The following is a 27914-nucleotide window of genomic DNA, read 5'->3' on the forward strand; positions in this document are numbered from 1 at the left end:
CCCAAGAGCGAAACCCGAGTGGCTCGGGACCCTCCCTGAAGGACCCGGGACTCATGTGCCAGAGCAGCATCAGAAACATCCCGCTACCCCTTATGACCCGGCTCCCAGCAGCGGCCACAGCTGGCCGCGGGGCCCCTGGCTACCGAGTAAGGCCTGGAGGAAACGACCCCCCAGCTGCTCAGAGTGCGCTAGGCCGCGCCACGCCCCCGCGGAGTCGGCGAACACGCGGAAAAGCGGATCCGTCTGCGGAGCCGGGTTCCGGGGTCGCACTGCGCATGCCCCGCACTCCTGGCCGAAGGGGGCGGTGGTTCCCCGCGGCGCTGCGCGCGGCGGTAATTAGTGATTGTCCTCCAGCTCCGCAAAGGCTAGGGGCGCGGCTGCCGGGTGGCTGCGCGGCGCTACCTCCGGACCGAGGGGCAGCCAACCCAATGAAACCACTGCGTGTCCGCGCCTGGTAGAGATTTTTTGAAGAGACCAGTGGGCCCGTTCCGAGCCCTTTGGACCGCCCGTGTGGAACCAAACCTGCGCGCGTGGCCGGGCCGTGGGACGACGAGGCCGCGGAGACGTGTCTCTCAGGTCCGGGAGCAGGGCGGCTGGGAGGGGAGCTCCGCAGGCCAGACAGGCGGGGCGGGGAGGGAGGGTTCTGCGGAGAACAGTGTCCTGCGGACCGGGCAGGGGGGCTCCAGAAAGAGGATGCTGGGGGGAGCCCGCCGCAGGCGCCCCCTCTCCCTAGAGAGGCGGACTTCTTAGGATGCTCAGATGGGCTTCGGGGTGCAACGGAGGATTTTTTGAGGAAAAGATCCGTACTTTTCATCCCATATTCGAAGAAGGGACTGACTGTTTAGAAATAAAAATCTTTTAGAAGAGAGCTTTGTGCCCTCTTCGTTTTCTGTACTCGCCTTTTTCTCCAAGGCCCTTCCCCTCTGCTTTCCGTTTTCGTCCAGCACACGCCAACTTGCAGGAAAGGAGATCCTTCAACGGGTCCGCGACCGCGCTCAGCATCCTCCCTGGAGAAAGGCTCGGAGCTGTCCCCTGTGCTAGTCCCCTCCCACCCCGCTCCTCGCCTCTCTCCTGGGAATGATTTCTAAATGTTTATCTTTTGCCTAGTAGAAGAATTCCCGAAACTTCAAGCCCCAAAGATTCCTCTTTTCAGGAGCGTCGTTCTACCCCGTACCTCCATTTCCCACTGTTCCCTGTATGATACCCCGCACTTGTGCAACACATGAATTTAACGAGTACTTATAATGTACATTCCTTCATGTGTTTTCCTCATTCGCTTGCAAAATAGGAATTACCGGTATTTTAGATACGGTAATGAATGCGAGAGCCCTGCCCAGAGAAGAACAGCTGACCCTGGTAGAGCTGGATAGCCCCATGCTCTTGCTTAGTTGGAAGCTTGACGTCTGCGTCTTTTGCTGGAGATGTGGGTTTGACCACCATCACCTCCACCGTTGGTGCTGGACATTCTACTGGATCTGAATTAACTGAATTCTGGCTCTGCTTAACTGAATTCTGCTTTTCAAGCTCCAACTCAATTGCTCCCTCCTCCTTGGGGCATAGGCCTTTGGTTCCAAACACTGCTGTGGATTATTAACAGTCTGTGATTAAATGTTGACTGGTTTGTAGTAACACAAGGATGCTACAGTGAGTTTTTCATGAAGTTCAGTTTACTTTAAGAATTCTATGTATGGACATAACGTGTCTGATTCATTGTCAAGAAGGAAAAAAAGATTCAGTGTGTATTTAAAGTACACACCTATTTGAGGCTGGGCGTAGTGGTCACGCCTGTAATCCCAGCACTTTGGGAAGTGGAGGTGGAGGATCTCTTTCGGCCAGGAGTTCAAAACCAACCTGGACGACATAGTGAGACCTCAACATAGTGAGACCTCTTCTCTACACAAAAATAAAATTAAATTTAAAAAAATCTTTTTTGAAAAATTAAGTATACATGTATTTGAGTATGCATAGAAAATATCCTGAGGGATACACTGGCAAAATTGAGCACCTTTGAGGATTGTGATTGCAGAAAGGGGTCTTAAATGGATTTGTATATAAGGAGAGTGTATTAGTTTACAATTTTTTAAACATGTGAATTGAGATTATTGTTTCTATTTTTTGGTGCTTGAAGATTATTTTATGAAATGATGGTGATGATCAAGGTAGCTAGATTTCATTTCGTTCTTTTTTTTTTTTTTTTTTGAGACAGGGTTTCACCATGTTGCCCAGGCTGGTCACAAACTCCTGGCCTCAGGTGATCTGCCTGCCTCAGCCTCTCAAAGTGCTGGGATTATAGGCATGAGTCACCACACCTGGCCTAGATTTCATTTCGAATCATTGGCCTCAGTGATTCAAATAATCATTCAAATAAATTCTCAACTTCAGTAAGAAGTTGATGGCTGTGGCCACATGGATCTCTCCTGTCTCTGAATTACTATTGCTTTTACAGTGCTAATGGCAGCCTCTTAGCACTCAGCTGTTCTCCAGTTGTTTCATGTGTTTTAGGAGTGCAAGGGTAGCGCCTAGGACTATAGTTCTTTCCATCTTCACAGTACCTAGTGCCACACTGGTCACACCACATGATGCTCTGGCAACTTTGATTACTTGATTACACATTAATTTTCAGTATAAGGTTTCTTAATTCAATTTGTTTTAGAAGTGAGTTAATTTTTTTTTCCTGTCTTTTCTAGGAAGGTGCAATGGCGAGGAAGTTATCTGTAATCTTGATCCTGACCTTCACCCTCTCTGTCACAAATCCCCTTCATGAACTAAAATCAGCAGCTGCTTTCCCCCAGACCACTGAGAAAATTAGTCCGAATTGGGAATCTGGCATTAATGTTGACTTGGCAATTACCACACGGCAGTATCATCTACAACAGCTTTTCTACCGCTATGGAGAAAATAATTCTTTGTCAGTTGAAGGGTTCAGAAAATTACTTCAAAATATAGGCATAGATAAGATTAAAAGAATCCATATACACCATGACCATGACCATCACTCTGACCATGACCATCACTCGGACCATGAGCATCACTCGGACCACGAGCATCACTCGGACCACGAGCACCACTCTCACCGTAATCATGCTGCTTCTGGTAAAAATAAGCGAAAAGCTCTTTGCCCAGAACATGACTCAGATAGTTCAGGTAAAGATCCTAGAAACAGCCAAGGGAAAGGAGCTCACCGACCAGAACATGCCAATGGTAGAAGGAATGTCAAGGACAGTGTTAGTACTAGTGAAGTGACCTCAACTGTGTACAACACTGTCTCTGAAGGAACTCACTTTCTAGAGACAATAGAGACTCCAAAACTCTTCCCCAAAGATGTAAGCAGCTCCACTCCACCCAGTGTCACAGAAAAGAGCCTGGTGAGCCGGCTGGCTGGTAGGAAAACAAATGAATCTATGAGTGAGCCCCGAAAAGGCTTTATGTATTCTAGAAACACGAATGAAAATCCTCAGGAGGTAAGATGAGTGCATTATTTTAATATACCTGTGTGTCTGTCCTGTCTCTGCTACTCTGTTTCTAGTTGTGAGGAGTTTAAAGTAAAAGTAAAATGATGAAGTTATTGAAAAGGGAATTTCCACCTTCTCAGCTGCCTGCTATATTGTAAACATTCCTAAATCAGAACTTAGGGAACAGTTATTTTGGTGACTATAGTGCTGCCTCCTAAAAGTTTTTGTAATATAGAATATAAAATATGTAGAGAAAGATATCAAGGCTATCTTTAGAGAAAGTCTATAAAGGTGAACATTATTAATAAAAAATAGAAAATGAGGAGTTGAAAGCAGGAGTTAGAATCCATATTGTAGGGATGTTAGAAAGCAGGATGTTAGAATCCATATTGTGTGACTGAGGGGGCTGAAGACTACTGAGAATACCACTGCTGCTTCCTTGACAGAAGGTCCACCATGACTTGAGGAATGATAGAAATTGGAGCAATTTCCATGAACGTCATGCTGGACAAGGGAAAAGTCTGGGCAGTGAGGTTCTGAGTTCATGTGGTTTTTCTAGAGTAGACTTCCAGACTGTACATAATTCACCTTGGCTGACAGATGTCAAGAATGGGGAATTATGTCAAAAAAAAAAAGGAACAAGGAATTCGTTGATACAGTTTAATAAGCAAAACTTCAGTACTTCATTCAAACCAGCATGTGACTGTACTAATTCTGGACTAATCCTAGTAATGGTCATAGCCATAGCGGCCCTGGTGATAAAGTTTGCTCTGAGTAGTACCAACTGAGAATTGCGGTGGGAGTTGAAAATGTCTTTACAGAAGATGAGAAACTGGTACTAAAGCCAGTTTTGGGTTTTGTTTGTTTGTTTGTTTTCTTTTCTTTTTTGGTTGGGGGAGAGATTGCACAAAGGAATAACTTCAAACTAAGTTAGTCATCTAATTAAATAGTTGAAAACATCTGCCTGCCGGTACAGGTTTGTTTTATTAACCAGCCTTGCCCTCCACAAGAATAATCTGCATAATTTAATATCCTCTCATTGCAGAGCATTACTTTGCCAGATATGTAGACAGAACTGAGTTTTTGCAAGTAGAGTCATTACTAGAAGAGGGGCATGTCTTGGACTTGTTTAGGCCAAGTAGGATAGCGTTAGTACTGAAGCAACATATTTCTCAATCTCTAATGAACCCCATTTTGAAATTGAAGCTCATTTCCTTAATACGTTTATACAGTGAGTTAACAGGCTTGTGAATCTCCATTTATCCTCATGCTTGTTCCACTTGAGGCTTTCTCCCCAGATGACTCGTGATGTACTGCTTCTCTGATGAGGTAGACAGAAGAGGTGGGATACCACTATGGTGACATAGTATTGCCAGGTAGCTGGAGGCAAGTTCCAAAGTGCTCAAAACAGAAGTTGATTTTAATTTTCATTAACTCGAGAAAAGAAAGAAGTAGCTTTGGTAAAAAAGGGTATTGTGTCATCACATTACTCTGATGGGGATGCCTTTTGGTGATTTTCACTGCTTTGTTTCTTTCAGTGTTTCAATGCATCAAAACTACTGACATCTCATGGCATGGGCATCCAGGTTCCGCTGAATGCAACAGAATTCAACTATCTCTGTCCAGCCATCATCAACCAAATTGATGCTAGATCTTGTCTGATTCATACAAGTGAAAAGAAGGCTGAAATCCCTCCAAAGACCTATTCATTACAAATAGGTAAAATTGCCTTTTTTATGTAAAAACAATTTCAGTAGATTCATTTATGTTGTGCTTTTCCTTAGATTTGCATCAGCCCATTTGTTTTCCAGTACAGTTCCACATATGTCATCTTAGTTGTTCTTTGCCCTGAATGTGAAGAAAGCAAGGAAGGGGTGTTAGCCCTGCCCTTTAAAAAAAACCCAGAAAATCAAATTTCAATTAGGACTTCTCTGTGTTCATCATACAAGAAGGTGTCAGGATCACCTGAAATTTGGGATTTTTATATCATGTCACACTGTTTGGGAAGAGGTCTTGGGTTCATTTATGCTGCTTAGAAACCTAATACTGATACATTCTTATTGATAAGTGAAACTAGGGTAAGCTATGCTATAGGGTAGGGTCGCATTGCTCAAAAGTAATGAGGAAGGAATCACTGCTTTGTTTTCTGAGGACATTATTGAATTCCTGGTTTCCTCCTCTTCTTTGTTTTCTTTTCCTTTTCTCTAAGAAAAAAAAAAAAAAAAAACTATTTTATAATTCAGCTCTTATGGGAATGTGAAAGCTCAGTTCCTAAATGAGCTACAGTTCATCCTTGGTAACCATTTATTTTTCCTCTTTCACCCCAACCTGAAGAATTTCCCATTAGAGCTATGCTCCTTACCTGGAGAGTTCTTAAGTACCCATCAGGTTGTTCATTTGAGCCAACAACAGATTTCTTGGTTATTGTGCTATTGCTACAGTAGGTCCTATTCGCATTGAATTTGTGTGTTTTTAGCTTCTCTCCTTTTACATGTTGCTTTATGCTACTCTCCAAAAGTCTTTCTTGTGAAGTTTATTAATTGTATAATTTTTCTTTGCTCTGTTTTGTTTTGTTTGACAGCCTGGGTTGGTGGTTTTATAGCCATTTCCATCATCAGTTTCCTGTCTCTGCTGGGGGTTATCTTAGTGCCCCTCATGAATCGGGTGTTTTTCAAATTTCTCCTGAGTTTCCTTGTTGCACTGGCCGTTGGGACTTTGAGTGGTGATGCTTTTTTACACCTTCTTCCACATGTAAGTATAGTAGTTTTTCCTGTTAGTGTTTGATTATTCAACACTGAAAAAATAATATGTTTTGGTTTATACTAGAATTTTTTGTATAAAATGTTAGAAATTTGGTTTAGAAAGGCTTATTTTAAAATATATTTGGTAAGTGAAATCTGTATTTTTCTGCTGGATCTTAATACATTTGTGAATTTTTTTGCTTTCCTTTTACAAAACACAGACTAATTTAACTTTTTGAAACCCTCTTAATAAAAAGAGACAAATTCTGCCTGGCTATTAGTACTGTGAGGTACTGCAGCAATGTGAGTTATCTGCTTTATCTGTTAGTGTAATTGCCACAGAAATAAAATATGTGACCCTTTATGTATCCAAGAAACTTGGAGGTTTTCTTCAGACTTGAATGTTTGTGTATATGTTTAGAGATTTACACTTCATGACACATAAAACAAGTTTGGTAAAGTGAATTTACTTTTCCATCAGATATTTGGAATAGGTGCTCAGTCAAAAAATATGCATGTTTCATTATTTAAATTCCCATTAAAGGTTTTCGGGTAATTGGGAAAAGGAAATCACACCATGCCTAGAGCACTACATATCTCATGTTCCATTCAGTAGTGAAAGAAAACTATGTTGCTCTGACAAGCTCTCAGACCACCAGATGGCAGATGTTCGGGAAGACCTGCTGATAGAAAGTGGCATGTGTATGGGGCGTACTCTGTGATCCCCCAGTCTCTTAGTGTGCTCCACACCCGATTCCCTAATGTGCAATAGCGGTAGTTACTACTCTACTCAGCTACAGGCTGCTAGGGCAGTACACCTGGATCTCGGGTACCTGCCAGGGCCCAACACACACACACTAGGCTTCTTACAATGCTAGTCTGATGACATTGGTATGGGCTTTTCGGTTGGGAATATAAGCAGTAGAAACTGTGCACATTAAGTCTAGTATTCCTGTTATTTGTGGCCATGGAGATTGTCAAGCATTGAAAATGCTTACTATTTATGTATTATGAGGGTCACTGGAAATGTATCTGAAGTACATGACATGCATTAAGTTCTAGATAGCTAGCCACTCATTGGTCATTTTATTTTTAATGTCCTAAACTGCACCTCGTCTCTGAAATATCTGAATAATTGCGTAACTGAATGATTTCAGTTTTGACCTTACCTAGCCAACTTTCTGACTCGTTGTGTGAAACTGATGAATTTATAAATAACAAATTATTTTGCCTTCAGTCTCATGCAAGTCACCACCATAGTCATAGCCATGAAGAACCAGCAATGGAAATGAAAAGAGGACCACTTTTTAGTCATCTGTCTTCTCAAAACATAGAAGAAAGTGCCTATTTTGATTCCACATGGAAGGGTCTAACAGCTCTAGGAGGCCTGTATTTCATGTTTCTTGTCGAACATGTCCTCACATTGATCAAACAATTTAAAGATAAGAAGAAAAAGGTAAGAAAAAGTATACTGAGTACTTACTATGCTTCAGACATTTATTTATAGTAGTACTCTAACTAGATTGTTAGACTAGCATGCCCAGGTTGTATGAGCTTTATTTGAGAGGGAGTTCAGTACCCTTGAAGTACTTTTTGGTCCCAGAGATGTTTGTGAGGAGCATTTCTATATCTTAATAGCTCTGAAATTTTCTATCTTTGCTTTCATGACAGGGTAAGAAAGGGAAGGATGAACATCTGTATAAATGACCAGACAAGGTACCAGCAGGGCCTTGAAGACCAGAAGCATCATGTATACATGGATACACTATCAATATTTATTAGTAATTATGATTAACTAATGTGATTAATTTCTAATTAGTCACCCAGTAACTAAATGTTCTGTTTTCTTTTAAAGGGTATGTCACTTTTACAGGCTTGCCCTTTGCAAATTGGATTAGAAATGGTACGAAGTCAAACAATAGGCTCTTTCTTTCTGGCCAAAAAAACACTTTTGAGTTCCCTATAGTAATTTGCCACTTTTTATTTGATATGATCAGGCAAGTCATTCAGAAGACTGTCAGGAGACTCTTCAAAATAATGTGGGTCAGGTGCAGTGGCTCATGCCTGTAATCGCAGCACTTTGGGAGGCCAAGGCAGGCAGATCGCTTAAGGCCAGGAGTTCGAGACCAGCCTGGCCAACATGGCGAAACCCCATCTCTACTACAAATACAAAAATTAGCCAGGTGAGGTGGTACATGCCTGTAATCTCAGCTACTTGGGAGGCTGAGGCACAAGAATTGCTTGAACCCAGGAGGCGGAGGCTCCAGTGAGCTGAGATTACACCACTGCACTCCAGCCTGGGCAACAGTGAGACTCTGTCTCAAAAAAAAAAAAAAAAAATGATGTGTTCACATCTCAACATTTTAATCTAACCTAATACATCTGTACACTCATATTCTGGTCATTTGATATTGACCAGGATTTTCTTCGAGTTGGAGTTCTGTGTTCAGTATTATCTTTTCTTTTTTTCTTTATCAGCCATGCTGCTTCATCTATGATTTCCAATTTTGGTATCTCTAAAATTGAACAAGAGATTACACACTTAAAGCTATTCTGAATGTAGAATCTAGGTTTTGGAAATTAAAAAAAAATTTATTCAGTGGTAGCCTTATGTAATTTGATATCTTTTTTTAGCACCTTGCCTTTGAATCTTCCAAGCATTCAGCTTTTGTGTTCATGGAATTAAGTATCCCCTACCAGGCACGGTGGCTCATGCCTATAATCCTAGCACATTGGGAGGCTGAAGCAGCAGGATTGCTTGAGGCCAGAAGTTTGAGAGCATCCTGGGCAACACAGCAAGACCATATCTCTACTCCCCAAAAAAGAAGTAACTCCTTACCATCATTTCATAGTTTGAGCAATGTGTAATTAAATTGTGCAATTACAGTAATAAATATAACTGGCGTGAAGAGGTTTCAAAACTAACACAGTTGATTCTTGCTGAGCATAGAGTCCACAGTGGGAAACAAATGCATGTGTAAACAGGAGAGCGTTTACATACTAGGAGTATTTGCTTTTAGAGATTTTACATTCACTGAAACCTCAAATTAAAAATTTGGAACCCTCTGTTTAGTGCACCTAAATATAGAGGGAAGAAGTAAAATAAGAATAGCTTATTTTTTCTTAATCAAGGAAGTCATCTTCTGTGTTCCTATTGTCCGAATTGCTTCCCTTGGACTGTTTCTTAATGTTATTGAATAGTTTCTAATCTCATTTAATTCTCTCAAAAAGAAAAAAAAAAAAGCTACTCATTATATGGTGAGTACTGTGAGCTCTTCAGGCATTTTTTACTTAGAATTTTCCTTAGGAGCCATCTTGCACCCCTGGGAGATCCCATATATCATAGTTTTAGGTTACCTGCCATATATGGACTAGTTTATTCCTACTTCTTTAAGTCTTCTGCAATTATTCTCATGTTAAAAAAAAAAAAAAGATCAATTTTCATTCTGGAGACTTGAGGATGGGTTGGTTTTTTTCTTTTTTTAACCGTATGTCTGGGTCAAAATGCCATAATTTATTTAACATTCTCATTTCAATTTTGTTTCCAAGTTTTACCTAAATACAGCTTTTCTTTTTTCATTTTTTTTTTCCTTTTTTAAGAAAACAGGATCTTTTTTTAAGAGACAGGATCTTGCTCTGTTACCCAGGTTAGAGTGCAGTGGCATGATCATAGCTCATTGCAGCTTCAAATTCCTGGATTTAAGCAATCCTCCCATCTCAGCCTCTCAAGTAACTGGAACCATAGGCTCATGTCACCATGCCCAGCTAAGGATAGCTTTTCTTTAACTTAGCACTCTTTAACCTAGGACTCCAAGAAATAGGCCCTCTGTTATCTGATACAGAATATTTTTTTCTTTTTAAATTTTGGTTATAACTCTAGATTGTTAGTGAGTTGTAAAATAAATCTGTATGTCATAACCAATATTTTTAAATGCAACAGTAGTATTATATATATATTACTGTTTTACATTACGTATATTAACGTGGATTATAGTCAGAGTAGTTTGATGCGCTCTGCTTTAAAATAGTATCTACTAGAATGTAAGCTCTTAAAAGCCAGGATCTGTCTTGTTTACAGCTCTGTCTCCAATGTGTAGAATAGTGTCTAGTACATGATAGATGGTAATAAATATTCAATGTTTAAGGAGCATGAAACAGCAAGTAAGCATAATTTCTAGACGAAGACTTCCCATAGGAGTTTTGCAAATGTTACATGTTCTCTTCCCTTTTTGGAATATGCTGAGTTTATCTTTTGTTAAAGGCATCCAGATATTAAAGTTACTTAATAATTTTTAATCTAATTCTCTCTAAAAGAAAAATACTATTCATTATATTGTGAGTATGGGGAGTTCTTCAAGCTCATAACAGGGCATTTTACTTAGGATTTTTCTTAAGAGGTTCATCCTGCATCCCTGGGAGATTCTATATATCATCTTTTTAGGCTACCTGCCTTCTGCTGCTTAAGGTTAACCTTCTGCTAGTGAAGGTTATTGTTCATGCTGAAAACTAGAGAATCATCTCTGATGTCCCCCTCATCCCCATATCCAACCAAGTTTTAGTAAGTATGTCCACGGTCTCTCCATTCCTCTCCATCTTTCTTGCTGTCATTCTAGTCCAAGCCATGGTTATCTCCCACTTGAGTGACAGTTATTGCTTCCTAGTAGGAGCCTGTCCACATTATTTTGCTTTCCTCCTTTTCCCAATCTAGATTTCACAGAGCAGGCAGTGATTTGTTTAAATGAAAATATGATGAGGTTGCCCACCACTACTTAGAATCTTTCCTTCAGTGGCTGCATAAGTTTTTGGACAAAGCCCACTATTCTTAACAGAGTTCTGTTGTCTGATCTCCTTTAGTTGCCTCAGCCTCATCTCTGGCCACCCTCTCTGACCTAGTAGGCCCCAGCCACCTTTTACCTCTTTGAGTTCCAGAGCAGTGCTGACCCCCTCCAGGTGCTACTCCCTTCCTGGAATGCTGCCTCCCCCACCTTCCCCACCAAATTCCTGCCTATCTTTAGGTCTTGGTATAAGTTATATTTTTTCAGTGGCCACCTGGAAATTATTGAGGTCATGTTGTTATACACTCCTAATAGCATTCTGTTCTTGTCTATTATAAAAAGTGTCAAAAATTATAGTCGAAGAAGTGTATAATCATTACCTGTGTAAAATCCCTTTCCCTGTAGATAATAAGCTCCGTGAGAACAGAGACTGTGTGGGGCTTATTTTATGTTCTACTCCCAGCATTTAGCATAGGGAACATTATGGGCCCTTAATACTTATGGAATGAAAGAATTTGTTAAACTCGACGTTCTAGAACAATTGCCCAATGAGAAATAAAGCACCAGCATAAATGATTTAAGATACCCTGAGTTCATTTACTTTTACAAATATTTAAGTACTTTCTTAATACTTTGAGAAAGTATTGAGGCATTATATTTAGGGTAAGTGTAAAGATTTGTGTGTGTGTTTGCCTTTAAAAGCTCTTAAAACCTAAGAATGTATAGACACTTGATATGCTATTAAAGCTCGAATGAAATCTTAGGTATGGTGGTGATCATCTTATTTAAAGGTACTGCAAATAAGAAATCTGTTATTTGCTGGGCGCGGTGGCTCAAGCCTGTAATCCCAGCACTTTGGGAGGCCGAGACGGGCGGATCACAAGGTCAGGAGATCGAGACCATCCTGGCTAACACGGTGAAACCCCGTTTCTACTAAAAAATACAAAAAACTAGCCGGGCGAGGTGGCGGGCGCCTGTAGTCCCAGCTACTCGGGAGGCTGAGGCAGGAGAATGGTGTGAACCCGGGAGGCGGAGCTTGCTGTGAGCTGAGATCCGGCCACTGCACTCCAGCCTGGGCGACAGAGCGAGACTCCATCTCAAAAAAAAAAAAAAAAAAAAAAAAAGAAATCTGTTATTTATGTGTAAACTTTTATTTTAAGTGTTCTGTCTAAGTAGATGATACACAGGCACCATTGTTCAAACACTGACCTTTACACAACATAGAGGCTGCTTGGACTTAGGTACAATCTCTCTGGTATGGTATTTGGGATGGTTAAAGCCCAGTGATGAATTCAAGGTTAATAGAGGCTTGTTTTAAAAGAGAAATCATGTTAATGGTGTTTTATTAAAGAAAAGTGTTTTATTTTAATAACTAAAAAACTATAGTTTTAGGTTATAAAAAGTATGAGAAGTATGGGGTTTCAGTGTGCAGAAGAGGCATGGCGGCAGCCAGGCAGGTAGTTACCAGATCACTAGATGCCTGAAGGAAATGCCCCTAGCTAGGTTTTTTGTTGTTGTTATTGTTGTTTTGAGACTGTCACCCAGGCTGGAGTGCGGTGGCACGATCTCGGCTCACTGCAACCTCTGCCTCCCGAGTTCAAGCGATTCTTCTGCCTCAGCTTCCTGAGTAGCTGGGACTACAGGCGCATGCCACCACGCCCGGCTAATTTTTGTATTTTTAGTAAGATGGAGTTTCACCATATTGGCCAGGCTGGTCTCGAACTCCTGACCTCGTGATCTGCCTGTCTCGGCCTCCCAAAGTGCTGCGATTACAGGCGTGAGCCACGGCACCCAGCCGGAAGTATGCATTTCTGACAATTTCCCGGGAGATATTGTGCTGCTAGTGTGGGACCATGCTTAGAGCAGATGACTGTGGGGGCATTCTGTGTCTTTTGCTTACCTGGTTATTGATCAAAAGCTGTATATATATATAAACAAATTACTGTTTTAAAGTATTGTTTTCCTTTACTATTTTAGAATCAGAAGAAACCCGAAAATGATGATGATGTGGAGATTAAGAAGCAGTTGTCCAAGTATGAATCTCAACTTTCAACAAATGAGGAGAAAGTAGATACAGATGATCGTAAGTTCTTATGTGTAAATTTTAGGGCTGCAAGGAGTTCATTGCTGTATGATTTGCAGGCAACTTGACTATCTGGAAGAAATGGGACCATGTCCTTTGGTTTTGGGTTTTTCAGTATCTCATACTTTTTAAAAAATTGCCAGTGAGTAAGTTGTTTTATGTATATTTACATTTATTTTTCCTGTAACTTCTGAAGTAAATTCATACTCATAGAAAAGTTTCAAGAATCGTACAAAGAATTCCTGTATCCCATTCACTCATATTCCCCAGTTATTTTACCACACATTTATTTCTCACTGTCTTTCTCTAGCTCTGTCTACACACACACACCTTTTTCTTTAATTTTTTAGTGATTAAAGGGCCAGCTACACACACACTTTTTTTCTAAACCATTTGAGAGTAAGTTATAGACATGATGTTTCTTTACTCCTACTTTAGTGTATGTTCCCTAGGAAAATGGACATTCTCTCATATAATGAGAGTTTAATTATTAAATCAGGAAATTTATATCGATACAGTGCCATTCTCTGCAGACGTTATTCTTTTGTTCCAAATGCCTTAATCGTGCTTTTTTTTTTACCCCAACACTCCTCCCAACCCCCACCAAAATATTGTTCCAGAGTACAATTCAGGATCAAATATTGCATTTAGTTGCCTCTAATTTTGGGTTTGTTTAGTATTTTTGTATGATTAGGTTGATCAGTTTTGGCAGGAATACCACAAAATGGTGCTTATCCTTTTCTGTGACTTGGTGTGCCACCTGATATGATTCTTTGTCACTTATTGGTGGTGTTGATTTTGATCACTTGCCTAAGGTTGTATCTACCATGTTTCTCCTGAAACTTGGCTGTTTGCTTGGCATATCTTGTCAGACAGACTAAGTTAAGATTCATATTTTAAACCCAGCTCCTTGCCATGATCTTCAAGGTCCCACTGAGCCCACAACTCTCCCACATTGTTCACTGTGCTCCAGCCCCACTGACCCTCTTTTCACCCTGGGAGCACATAAGGCTTGTCTCTGGGCCATGCACTCACTATTCCTTCTGCTTGGAATACTGTTCTCTGAGACCATCACATAAATTTCTCCTCTTGTTGTTCAGGTGTCAAATCAGAAATTTCCTTTAGAGGCCGGAACTGAGCACCCAACTACAACAGGTCTTCCAGTCACTCTCCATATTGCACGTCTCTAAAACCAGTGCCTCCAGTACCTTTTTTATACATGTGTTTTCTTGCTCAGTGGCTGTCTCCCCACAAGATTAGATAAGTTTCTTGAGGGCAGACACTTTGTCATGCTCTACTCTGTCCCTACTGCCTAGTGCTGGAGTACCTGGCTTAGTATCGGTATGTAATAGATAGTTGTTGACTGAGGGGAGAGAACAACTTTATTGTTGCTACTGCCTATTTGTATGGTTTCCTGTCCACTATATATTCTCTAACATGCTGTTTTTCTCTGAAGACCAAGTAAAATGCTTTCGCTGTTCTTTCTGCATCTGTTCCCTTTTTTGGTTTTTTATTTTTATTTGTTGTTGTTGTTGTTTTTGTTTGTTTGGTTTTTTTTTTTTTTGAGACAGAGTCTCACTCTGTCGCCCAGGCTAGAGTGCAGTGGCGCCATCCGGTCTCACTGCAAGCTCCGCCTCCCGGGTTCACACCATTCTGCTGTCTCAACCTCCCGAGTAGCTGGGACTACAGGCGCCTGCCACCACACCCGGCTAATTTTTCTTTTTATTTTTAGTAGAGACACGGTTTCACCATGTTAACCAGGATGGTCTCGGTCTCCTGACCTTGTGATCTGCCCACCTCTGCCTCCCAAAGTGCTGGGAGTACAGGCATGAGCCACCGCACCTCGCCCCCTCTTCAGATTTTTAAATGGACTCCAATGAAATGTGTAATGATGGGGAGGAAATACCTGCCCTAGAAATGGACTATAGTGTCAGGGATGGTTCCAAGAAAATTGATAACTATGTACAGGAGAAAAAAAAGTAACCTTATTGTGGCTATTTATTTTCCTTTGCACAAATAGATAATAATTGCTTCTTGGTGATGATGAAATAATTCAGATTCTCTGTTTTTTCCTTGAATTTTACCTTCCAAAAAAGGAAGTCACATGGCAGGATTATTCATGTTTTTTTATTTCTAATTTTCATTACTTCTCTAAGATATTTTTCTAAAATAAATATTTTAAATATCTAATGTAACATGTTTTCTAAAACAAGCAGGTTCTTCTCTTAGGATGAGGAAAAAAGACATCTTTAAAAAGGTAGGGAGGCAGAATAAATTAAGGGAGAATCTGAGAGGTAGTTACTGAAGGTTAACATTTAAAATCCATTCTTAATATTTGAGACCGTTCCATTTCTGGAATTCATTAAAATCTATTGACGTTTTTCATTAGTAATACTTTAATGTTTAGTTCTGCAGATATGAAGGAGTTATCATGCTTTAAGATCTTTTGTTGACTTTTTCAGTGAGGTTTGAAATGTCTCCAAGTCCATTAACAAAGCCTTCTAACTGCCCCATACCCTTTACGTTTATTCCTAGGAACTGAAGGCTATTTACGAGCAGACTCACAAGAGCCCTCCCACTTTGATTCTCAGCAGCCTGCAATCTTGGAAGAAGAAGAGGTCATGATAGCTCATGCTCATCCACAGGAAGTCTACAATGAATATGTACCCAGAGGGTGCAAGAATAAATGCCATTCACATTTCCACGATACACTTGGCCAGTCAGACGATCTCATTCACCACCATCATGACTACCATCATATTCTCCATCACCACCACCACCAAAACCACCATCCTCACAGTCACAGCCAGCGCTACTCTCGGGAGGAGCTGAAAGATGCCGGCATCGCCACTCTGGCCTGGATGGTGATAATGGGCGATGGCCTGCACAATTTCAGCGATGGCCTAGCAATTGGTATATGTCTACATATTTGTTCCTTGTTGATTGATTCTGAAATTTTCACATTAAACACCTAGTCAAATTTTAACAGAGAATAGATTAGTTTAGATGAGGATATTAGTGACTTCCAAGATTATAAAAATGTTATTTTTTTATTTTACTACTTTGACAATGAAGTACTTGATAAATGTTAGGTATGATTAAATGCTAGGAATTGTGCCTAGTCCACAACCTAAATTGTAACTGTCAAAAGCTGTTCTTAAATTGCAAGGTCTTAAGATCAGCCTTTAATTTGTATGATGCATGTATGAGATTTTTTTTTCTCCCTATACATTGAAGTTCCCTTATCGATAATGTAAGTAATATTTATAAAAGTAAAATTATGTTTTCTGTCATCTTTTATGCTAAAGGAATCTTCATACATCTAAGTCCAGTTACCAATCTCTATCCTAAGAAGAATTATAGAACTTTTGCTAATAAATTGTTATACCACAATTGGGAGATAACAGAATACTTACAAATTTTAATAATTTAGTGCTGGAAGGAACCATGCAGTTAGGCAACTGAGGCCTGTAAAAGTGGAGCCACTTGCCCAAGGAGGCTATGCTGTGTTATAGCTACGCCTGGCCTTGGCTCCCTGGGAGTCGAGTGCTCTTGCTCTCGTACTATATTATGCAGCCCTGAAACAGACAAAGGAGGAACGTCCAACTGCACAGTCGGCTGGGTGTGGTAGCTCACGTCTGTAATCCCAGCACTTTGGGAGGCCAAGGCAGGAGGATCGCTTAAGCCCAGGAGTTCGAGATCAGCCTAGACAACATAGTGAGACCTTATCTCTACAAATAAAAAAAAATTAGCCCGGCATGGTGGCATACACCTGTAGTCCCAGCTGCTTGGTAGGCTGAGGTAGATGGAACACTTGAGCCCGGGAGTTTGAGGTTCTAGTGAGCTATGATCTCACCACTGAACTCCAACCTGGCCAACAGAATGAAACCCTATCTCTTTAAAAAAAAAAAGCACAGTCATGGTTTCTAATTGATTGATTGTATACTATGTCAGCTTTTTAAAAGGGGACAGCTATTTGTCTTAGAGTTTTCTTACTGAGATAGTGAAAGAATAAATGTAAACAGATCTGGTTACATAGTAAATTCTGCTGAGGCAAGCGAAACATGTTTATACCCTCGACAGGAGAGTTTTTCCTAAACCTTTTTAACAGTTTATTTTATATTCTTGAATATGCCTTTTATATGGTAGCAGTTACTCCTCAGATTTGTATAACTTTATCCGCTCACTCTAAGGCATAGAAAACCTTCCCTTCTCTTTCATGCCTGATGTTTTCCTTTGGGAAATTTAGACTTCATGGAATGTACTCTAAGATTTCTTACAAAGAAGATACAGAGTTGGGTTGGGAAACTTGTGTTCATTCACGCCAAAATACTGTTTTTTTGTTACCTCGTTTTGCATACTGATAAGATTAAAAGCACACAAATTAATGTAACCAAACTTTTTCTGATTGATTTTTACACAGGTGCTGCTTTTACTGAAGGTTTATCGAGTGGTTTAAGTACTTCTGTTGCTGTGTTCTGTCATGAGTTGCCTCATGAATTAGGTAAGATAACCACATAAATTATATTTACCAGGTGGGTGAAACGTCCTAGTGTTACTGGCTTTTGCTAATGGTAGTTGAGCAAGCTTCTTCATGAATTCCGTGCCTTCTCATATGTCTGCTAACCAGCATACTGATGACATCAGGGATCATCTTCATACATACAAAGTGAATAAGACTACAGGATACAAAGGAATCATCTTCCATTAACAGAAGCTGAGAAAGAGAATCTCATTGGAATTGAAGGGAAGTGGATGAGTTGTGTTTTGAATATTGTTCTTCTTTGTCATTGGGCCTTAAAACCTTCCCTAGTTCTGGATCCCAGTTCACGTCCTTGTTTTTCTTCTTACAGAGATATATTCACACACATACTGCCGATACCATTTTCACTTTTGTTCCTTATTATATGTTCAGCCATTCCTTATAATCTTTGGCATCTAATTTATGTTCCACATTCAAGTCCCATGAAGCCCCTCTCTTATTTCCATCTTCATGTGTCTCTTTTCTCCTTTTATAATTGTAGCATTAAACTCTTCAGCTCTTAGTTATGCATTACCATTATCATTTGCTGATCATCTCATGTGTCTTCTCCACCCATTCCTCCCTTCTTTATGGCCAAATTCCAAGCTCCTTGAAAACAGTGCAAGACCACAATAGTAAATTTTTAGTATTTATCATTTTGACAAAGTGTAAGCCTTAAAAAAATTTTTTTGGATAAGGTATCTGGCCGGGCGCAGTGGCTTACGCCTGTAATCCCAGCACTTCAGGAGGCCAGGGCAGGGGGATCACCTGAGGTCAGAAGTTTGAAACCACCGTGGTCAACATGGTAACACCCCATCTCTACTAAAAATAAAAAAATTAGCCAGGTGTGGCGGCATGTGCTTGTAGTCCCAGCTACTCAGGAGGCTGAGGCACGGGAATGGCTTGAACCCAGGAAGCGGAGGTTGCAATGAGCCAAGATGGTGCCACTGTATACCAGCCTGGGTGACAGAGCAAGATGCTGTCTATTAAAAAAAAAAAAAAAGGAAAAAAAGAGTTTGTACATCAAGTTGAATGATGAAGAATAAAAAGGAAAAACAATAGTTTATACAGCTGTTAGGGTGATTTACTGAGTAACACTGCTTTAACCCTAGGTAATTCTTAATTTTGTGTCTTTTCCCCCCTCTCAAAAACACTGGAAAATTGTCTTAAATCTGGGAAGTATCTTGGTATGTGTCTTAAAATGATTTCTCAATGACTTTCCTCCTTTTTTGTGTTCTGTTAAAGGTGACTTTGCTGTTTTACTAAAGGCTGGCATGACCGTTAAACAGGCTGTCCTTTATAATGCTTTGTCAGCCATGCTGGCGTATCTTGGAATGGCAACAGGAATTTTCATTGGTCATTATGCTGAAAATGTTTCTATGTGGATATTTGCACTTACTGCTGGCTTATTCATGTATGTTGCTCTGGTTGATATGGTAAGTTTTTAAGAAATCTTATTACATTATTGACCAACAATAAAATAGAGAAAATATTCGGTAAAGCCTCATTTTTTTCTCTCTCTCTTTTTGGGGGAGCAGGAAGTGGAATCTTGCTATGTTGCCCAGGCTGGTCTCAAACTCCTAAGCCCAAATGATCCTTCCACCTCAGCCTCCTGAGTAGCTAGGACTATAGGCTCAATAAAATAGCATTTTTTCTTTTTTCTTTTTTTTTTTGGCTGGGCACAGTGGCTCACACCTGTTAGTCCAGCATTTTGGGAGACCAAACCGGGCAGATAACTTGAGGCCAGGAGTTCGAGACTAGGCTGGTCAACATGGTGAAATCCCATCTCAACTAAAAAATACAAAAAAATTAACCAGGGGTGGTGGCATGTGCGTGTAGTCCCAGCTACTTGGGAGGCTGAGACAGGAGAATCAGTTGAACCAGGAGGTGAAGGTTGCAGTGAGCTGAGATTGCACCACTACACTCCAGCCTGGACAACAGAGAAAGACTGTCTCAAAAAAAAAATCATTTTTTTAAAAAAGGTTTTAAATGCAGTCATTATGAGAAGTGATTCTATATTCAGAAATTTGTGACATATAAGAATATAGGTTCTTCAGAGTTTTTTTTTTTTTGGATTGTTGATCACACCTTTATCTTGCATAATATGTATCAGGATTCACAAAAATACCTATATCCTTCTGATGTATTGTTTTAGGATACGATCTCAGTAATCAGGCAGTGAATTTTCTATAGATTTGTAGGAAATCTAGGACAAGACACATATTGTTGGCATGCTGTATACTTCAGAATGCTTAGTTTATTAGTCAACAAAGGAGTCATATCTTTTTGTCGCTAATGTCCTCAAAACAATCCCAGCCAATCTTACTGCTAAAATTGTATTTTATTATTTTATTTTTATTTTTTACTTTGTAAGCAAAGACAATATATATCTTATATAGTATAAGGTTTTCTATCTCTGAACTAAAGACAAACTACATGTTATATCCAGTTCAGATATGCAGCCAGTAACTGAAATAGGAAAATCAATGTAGATTTTCAATTTCCAGTGGAGCACACTGAACCAATACAAACTTTTTTTTGCCCAGAACATCATGAGTAGTCATTGTTAAACTGCTAGGAAATGCTGTGTGACATTATTAGCTAGAGTCAGTATGTATGTAATCATGTTTTAAGGAATTAACTCACAGTATAGCTACAAATAAAGCTAGTATACTGTCCTACAAATTTTTCTAAAAACTCATCTGTAGTTCTAAAAACTTAAATGTCACTCTTATTTTCCCTTACCTTTTTTTTTTTTAAGGTACCTGAAATGCTGCACAATGATGCTAGTGACCACGGATGTAGCCGCTGGGGATATTTCTTTTTACAGAATGCTGGGATGCTTTTGGGTTTTGGAATTATGTTACTTATTTCCATATTTGAACATAAAATCGTGTTTCGTATAAATTTCTAGTTATGGTTTAAATTCTAGAGTAGCTTAAAAAGTTGTCATAGTTTGAATAGCTCATAGGGAGATGAGTTTGTATGCTGTACTATGCAGCATTTAAAGTTAGTGGGTTTTGTGATTTTTGTATTGAATATTGCCATCTGTTACAAAGTCAATTAAAGGTACGTTTTAATATTTAAGTTATTCTATCTTGGAGATAAGATCTATATGTGCAATTCACTGGTATTACCATTTTATTATGTAAACAAGAGATTTGGCATGACATGTTCTGTATATTTCAGGAAAAAATGTCTTTAATGCTTTTTCAAGAACTAACACAGTAATTCCTATACTGGATTTTAGGTCTCTGAGGAACTGCTGGTGTTTAGGAATAAGAGTATGCATGAAGCCTAAAATACCAAGAAAGCTTATACTGAATTTAAGCAAAGAAATAAGGGGGAAAAAAGAAGAATCTGAGAATTGTAGAGGCATAGATTCTTATAAAAATCACAAAATTTGTTGTAAATTAGAGGGGATAAATTTAGCATTAAGTATAAAAAGGCAGAATTAGTATAGAGTATATTCATTAAACATTTTTGTCAGGATTATTTCCCGTAAAAACATAGTGAGCACTTTTCATATACTAATTTAGTTGTACATTTAACTTTGTATAATACAGAAATCTAAATATATTTAATGAATTCAAGCAACATATCACTTGACCAAGAAATTGGAATTTCAAAATGTTTGTGCGGGTATATACCAGATGAGTACAGTGAGTAGTTTTATGTATCACCAGACTAGGTTATTGCCAAGTTATATATCACCAAAAGCTGTCTGATTGGGTATTCTAGTTACCTGGTTTACAAAAGTATCAGAGTAGTAAAACTTTGATATATATGAGGATATTAAAACCATACTGAGTATCATTTGACTTCGATTCAGAAAGTACTTTGGTATCTCTCAGTGCTTCAGTGCTATCATTGTGAGCAATTGTCTTTTATATACAGTACTGTAGCCATACTAGGCCTGTCTGTGGGATTCTCTAGATGTTTCTTTTTTACACAATAAATTCCTTATATCAGCTTGATGTCAGACGTCTGGTTTTCTTTTCTTTTAAAAAAATTTTTTTTACCATCAGAACCATTTTTAACTGTAGAGTTCAGTAGTTTTAAGTATATTCATGTTGTGCAATGAATCTCCAGAACTTTTTCATCCTGCAACACTGAAACTCTATACCCACTCAACAGCAACTCCCCATTTTCCCTAAGCCCCTGGTAACCACCATTCTACTTTCTGTTCCTAAAAAATCGAGCTATCTGATTTTTTAAATTATAATTTGGATTGTAGTATACTGATCAATTCATTTATATTATCGTATTAGGTGGCCTTATTCAATTTTTAAATTGTTTATCACAAAGGGTACTTCAAAAAATATTGGTCCAGTTTGTTCTCGGGTGTCTTTTTTTTTTTTTTTCCTAAACAACTGGGCCTAAAACTGTAGAAGAATCATTATTAATACTCTACAGTCTCAAGAGAGTCAATGTTTTAATTTAAGATCTTTACAATGGAGAGCTTGTGATGAGACTCAATGCTTGAGAGAGACTCCAGGTATTATTATTTATAGGTCCTGGGAAGTACATGGCATATCTGGAGGCCACACACATGAAGGTCAGGAAATGCAGGCAGGGAAAGAGAGGGACCTGTGGGCCAGTGCCTTTATTGGGTCCAGGGCATTATTCAAACAAGTTTCCCATGAGGAGTTTCAATTAGGTTGAAAGCAAGCAGGCATCAGTTCCAGGGGACCACTGTGTGACTGAGAGGTGGTCACTGTGACATATCCACACAGCGAGGCCAGTCAGGCAAGCTGCATCTAGCTGTCCCATAGCAAAGTGTTTGACAGTGAGCAGCTGTATAAGGCAGCCATCTGGATGGACCACATTGGGGAACTGGGAGACATAGAACTGGAAACTGTCAAGGGTGACTGAGCTCTGCTTCTGTATGGGAAAGTCCAACTTATATTCACAATGACTGCCAAGGCCACATAAAATTATAAGCATTTGCTACAGTCAGTAACAAGTGGACAACACCACCCCTCCTTCATCTAGGGCTTACTGAGAGACCACGTCACCAGCATTTCTGTTTCTCAGACCAAGCGAAGGGGTTGGGTATCAGAATTACCTGGTTGGGGATGCCTACATGGATGAAATTAAGCATCCCCTTTGGTTGAATAGATTACTCTGCTTCAGAAACTCACAGACCTACCACAGTGCCACTGCTAGATCAGTGCAAGGTGAGAAGTTCTTGTAATAACTGAAAATGCACCTCTAGGAGTGTGGTGAGCACAGTTGTCCCTTCTTTCACAGGGATTCTGAAGGTAGAAGGTGTGCTGGACCAGCCCACAGAAACAGGATGAAATAGGAACTATGGTTCCCACTCCAGCTGGAACCTGTTAACGGGTATGTGGAAGATTCAAATAGTCCCCATCACTCTCTGTCAGAGGATGGAGATGAGAGGAAAATGCAAGAGCTGTAGAATATGGACCAAAGGCTGATTTTTGGGAGGGAACAAAACTTGTCAGACTGGCAAAAAAAAAAAAAAAAAAATCACAAATAGAAATATCTTCAATGAAAGGGGAGATATAAATAGAGTAGATTCGAGCAATTGTAAAAATCAGCCCACATATTTGAGAACTTTTTGATATGGATTAATTTTCTGGGAAAATACAAAATGTTCACTCAAGAAAAAAAATATGATCACCACATCAAAATTCTCCCCTTCTCCGCCCCAAACATAGGCCCAGTTTACAGTGTTTTACCAAAACTTCAAGACATAAATCCCTCATTTGTCCAAATAGTTTCCAGGATTTAAAAGAGAAAGCTCATGTTAATTGAGGTTTAACTTTGTAGTGTAACTTTGATACCAAAACCATGTTAGGAAAGGCAATTTGCCTTGGACCCTAAGAGTCCCTGCACTTTCGTGCTGGATATGTCAAGAATGCAAGGCCCTGATCACTCTTTGCCTTGGCCAGTTATCAGTGAGCAACCTTGAAGGATGAGGTTCTGGCTGGGCACGGTGGCTCACACCTGTAATGCCAACAATTTGGGAGGCCGAGGCGGATGGATCATGATGTCAGGAGATCGAGACCATCCTGGCCAACATGGTGAAATCATGATCTCTACTAAAAATACAAAAATGAGTTAGGCGTGATGGTGCATGCCTGTAATCCCAGCTATTCAGGAGGCTGAGGCAGGAGAATCGCTTGAACCAGGGAGTCGGAGATTGCAGTGAGCTGAGATGGCGCCACTGCACTCCAGCCTGGTGACAGAGCAAGACTACGTCTCAAAAAAAAACCAAAACAAGCCAAAAAAAAAAAAAAAAAAAAAAAAAAAAAGAGGTTCTGAGGCAAAGGGCAGGTGTTGTATAATATAAAGGAAGTAGATTCCCCAAGCCCAGTGACCTTCAACTGCTAAATGCCACCTAAACTCACTGCATGTGCAGCCCCTCTCTGGAACTTTTCACTTTGCTCCTGGGGGATTCAGGGGTCAAGGGGAACTGATGTAAACTTTATTGCTGTGAGCCATAAAGTTCTTTTTCGGTGACCCAGGGGTGTCACATCTTCCAGCATCCATGAAACAGTAACAGGCTGACTTGTAAGGTGGGTAAAATTTCAGAGCTGGGCTGGGCGCGGTGGCTCAAGCCTGTAATCCCAGCACTTTGGGAGGCCGAGACGGGCGGATCACAAGGTCAGGAGATCGAGACCATCCTGGCTAACACGGTGAAACCCCGTCTCTACTAAAAAATAGAAAAAACTAGCCAGGCGAGGTGGTGGGCACCTGTAGTCCCAGCTACTCGGGAGGCTGAGGCAGGAGAATGGTGGGAACCCGGGAGGCGGAGCTTGCAGTGAGCCGAGATCGCGCCACTGCACTCCAGCCTCGGCAACAGAGCGAGACTCCGTCTCAAAAAAAAAAAAAAAAAAAAAAAAAAAATTCAGAGCTGGACAAAACCTCATAGGAAAGCAGAAATTCATATAGATAAAAGAATCCTAGATAAAATAGCAAATCAAGCTCAACAGTATATAATATGATTAAGTAAGGTGATCCCAAGGAATACAAGGAATGGCTCAACATCAGAAAACCTAGTACCATCATATACCATGTTACCGGATTAAAGAGAAAAATCACAAATTTAATAAAATATTCAGGATTAAAGAAAAACATTTCAGCATACAAAAATAGAAGAAAATGTTTACAATTCGGAAAGTCTACTAAAAACTTGCCTTTTTCCTCAATACTCCCATCCTGTGAAGTCAAGGGTTTAAGAATGAGCAGCAGAGGGGGGTGAAAATGTGCAGAGAGGAAGGAACTACTGGTAGACCAGAAAGATAAACTATAATACAACTCATGGATGGAGCTTGACTTTCTCAGCTTGTCTGCTTACCTATAAAATACTATGAAAATCGAGGTAGCAAATTGCTGCAATTCCATAGCTATCATCGCAAGCACTGAGTCACTAATGGCTACAATTATTTTTTTTCCTTTTTTAAAAATTGCGGTGAAATGCAAATAACATAAAATTTACCATTTTAGCAATTTGTAGGTATACAGGTCAGTGACATTAAGTACATTCACGTTGTTGTACAATCATTACCATCCATCTCCAGAACTTTTTCATCATCCCAAATTGAAACTCTGTAGCCATTAAATAATAATTCCCCATTCCTCCCTGACAGAAAGCAGGACAGTGGTCCCAACCCCTAGTAACCACTGTCTTACTTTCTTCTCCTCTACGTACTGGAGTATTCCAGATAGGTCAAGTAAGTGAGGTCATACCATATTTCTCCTTTTTTGCCTGCCTTATTTATCTGTGCATAATGTCTTAAAGGTCTATCCATGTTATGACATGTGTCAGAATTTTATTCCCTTTTGAGGCTGAAAATGAATGTGTATTAGAGTTCTCCAGAGAGATAGAACCAATAGGAGATAGAAAGATAGGTAGATAGATAGAGAGAGAGATTAGATAGATGATAGATAGATAAGAGGGGATTATGGGATTATTAGGGAAATTGACTCATAGAATTGTGGAGGCTGAGAAGTCCCACAACAGGCCGTCTGCAAGCTGGAGAACCTGGAATGCCAGGAGCATGGTTCAGTCCATGTCTGAAGGCTTCAAACCCAGGGTTGCCGAGAGTGTGACTCTCAGACCAAGACCAAAGACCTGAGAACCCAGAGAGCCACTGGTGTAAGTCCTGAAGCCCAAAGGCCAGGAAGCCTGGAGTTGTTGTACAAGGACAGAAGAGAAAGAATGTACCCCAGTTCCCACAGATACACCGACATATTCACCTTGTCTCCGTTTCTGTTCTCTCTGGGCCCCCAGCAGATTGCAATGTGCCTGCCCACATTGAGGGCAGATCTTCCCTACCTAGTCCACTCAGACTCACATGCTCATCTCCTCTGGAAACACTCTCACAGACACACCCCAAAATAATGGATTACCAGGTTTCTGAGTATTCCTTAATCAAGTTGACACCTAAAATTAACCATCACACATTGTATGTGTATGACACATCATGTTTGTTCATTCATTGATGGACACTTAAGTTGCTTCCACCTTTGGGCTATTGTGAATAATGCTGCTATAAACGTATGTATACAAATACATGTTTGAGCCCCTGCTTTCAATTCCTTTGGATATATACTCAGAAGAGGAACTGCTGGATCATATGGTAATTCTATGTTTAATTTTTTGAGGTATCATCATACAGTTTTCCACAATAGTTGTACCATTTTACATTCCCACTAGCAATGTTTATATTATTTTTGTTTCTTAGGGTTCTTTTTTCTTTTATGATAACCATCCTAATGGATGTGGTGTCTCATTGTGGTTTTGACTTGCATTTCTCTAGTGATGTTGAATATCTTTTCATGTGCTTTTTGGACATTTATATATCTTTGGAGAAATATCTATTTAAGTCCCATCAGGACCCTCTTCCAACACTGGGGGTTACAATTCGACATGAGATTTGGGGGGACACAAATTCAAACCATATCACGATATTTATGTAAGTCTGGTTTTTGTATCAGAGTAATCCTGATCACATAAAATGAGCAGAGAAGTATTTTTTCCTCTTCTATGTTCTGGAAGAGATTTTGTAGAATTCACCATTAAAACAATCTGGGCATGGAGTTTTCTTTAAAAGTTTTTATCCATGAATTCAATTTCTTTAATAGATATAGGAATATTCAGGATACATATGTGATATTGAATGAGTTTTAGTTAGTACTTTGTGTCCTTCAAGAAGTTGTTCCATTTTACCTCAGTTGCCAAATTTATAGCCATAGAGTTATTCATAGTCTTTGCCTATTTTCTTACCAGCAGTAGCTTCTGTGGGGATATCATTCGTACTATTGTTAAAGTGTCTTTTCTCTTTTTTCCCTTATCAGTCTGACTACAGGTTTATCAATCTTGGTGATTTTTTTTCAAATAAGATTTTGGTTTCATTTTCTTATTCATCTGTTTTCAATTGCATTGATTTCTGCAATTATCTTCATTATTTCCTTTCTTCCATTTGTTTTGGTTTTACTTTGATTTTAATTTCTAATATATTAAAGTGGAACCTTAGAATACTGATTTGAAATCTTTTTAATACAAGCATTTAATACTATAAATTTCCCTCTAGACACTGCTTTACATACAATCCCACAAATTTTGATATATTGCATTTTCATTTTGTCTGCTTGAAAATAAATTAAAAGGAGGGAGTCCTAAAAGGAGAGCTACCTGGGAGGCTGACATGGGAAAATCTCTTGAGCCCAGGAGTTGAAGACCAACCTGGGCAACTTAGTAAGACCCTATCTTTTAAAAAAAAAATAGGATAAAGAATACTGAAAAATTACACTTGCATAAATTTGGAAACTTAGATCAAATGGACCAATTCCTCAAAACACACAAATTATCAAAACTCACCCAGGATAAATAAGCAACCTAAATAGCACTGTAACTATTAAAGAAGTTGAATTTATACGCTTTGGGAGGCCAAGTCAGGCGAATCACTTAAGTCCAGAAGTTCAAGACCAGTCTGGCCAACATGGCAAAACCCCATCTCTACTAAAAATGCAAAAATTAGCTAGACGTGGTGGTGCACACCTGTAGTCCCAGCTACTCAACTTGGGAGGCTGAGGCACAACAATCATTTGAACCTGGGGGGCAGAGGTTGCAGTTAGCTAAGATCATACCACTGCACTCCAGCCTGGGTGACAGAGCAAGATTCTGTTGAAAAAAATAAATAAATAAAAAGTTGAACTTATAGTTAAAACCTTCTGAAGAAGAAATTCCAGGCTGAGATGGTTTCATTGGTGAATTCTACCAAATATGTAAAGAAAAATGATAGCAATAGTACATGACCTCTTTTGGAAAATAGAAGAGAGGGAAACACCTCTTAACCCATTTTATAA

General features: G+C 39.6%; 2 protein-coding genes across 4 annotated transcripts in view; both read left to right on the forward strand.

The window, feature by feature from the left end:
• RPRD1A (regulation of nuclear pre-mRNA domain containing 1A) overlaps nucleotides 1–27914 on the forward strand; it is a 711886-nt gene that overhangs the window by 587973 nt on the left and 95999 nt on the right. The window lies entirely within an intron of this gene.
• Nucleotides 498–21550, forward strand: SLC39A6 (solute carrier family 39 member 6). Of its 3 annotated transcripts, none has more exons than XM_050767238.1 (10): nucleotides 498–576; nucleotides 2688–3461; nucleotides 4991–5171; nucleotides 6034–6203; nucleotides 7431–7649; nucleotides 12946–13051; nucleotides 15587–15964; nucleotides 17475–17555; nucleotides 18819–19009; nucleotides 20335–21550. In XM_050767238.1, the coding sequence occupies exons 2-10, from the start codon at nucleotides 2697–2699 to the stop codon at nucleotides 20485–20487; spliced, it is 2244 nt and encodes a 747-aa protein (XP_050623195.1). In that variant the 5' UTR covers nucleotides 498–576; nucleotides 2688–2696; the 3' UTR covers nucleotides 20488–21550. The 3 variants fall into 3 exon arrangements, with proteins under 3 accessions (XP_050623195.1, XP_050623197.1, XP_050623196.1); XM_050767239.1 differs by lacking the exon at nucleotides 498–576 and adding an exon at nucleotides 1469–1644; XM_050767240.1 differs by lacking the exons at nucleotides 18819–19009; nucleotides 20335–21550 and adding an exon at nucleotides 17682–18606.

The sequence above is a fragment of the Macaca thibetana genome, chromosome 18, assembly GCF_024542745.1.
Source record: "Macaca thibetana thibetana isolate TM-01 chromosome 18, ASM2454274v1, whole genome shotgun sequence".
Lineage (NCBI taxonomy): Eukaryota > Metazoa > Chordata > Mammalia > Primates > Cercopithecidae > Macaca > Macaca thibetana.

What these genes read in the sequence shown, in the direction of transcription:
- SLC39A6 (XM_050767238.1), top strand. Translation starts at nt 2,697, where the DNA reads ATGGCGAGGAAGTTATCTGTAATCTTGATCCTGACCTTCACCCTCTCT. An exon ending in CGAATGAAAATCCTCAGGAG is followed by an intron (nt 3,462 to 4,990) that starts GTAAGATGAGTG and finishes TGTTTCTTTCAG; the next exon opens with TGTTTCAATGCATCAAAACT. An exon ending in ATGTTGCTCTGGTTGATATG is followed by an intron (nt 19,010 to 20,334) that starts GTAAGTTTTTAA and finishes TTTTTTTTTAAG; the next exon opens with GTACCTGAAATGCTGCACAA.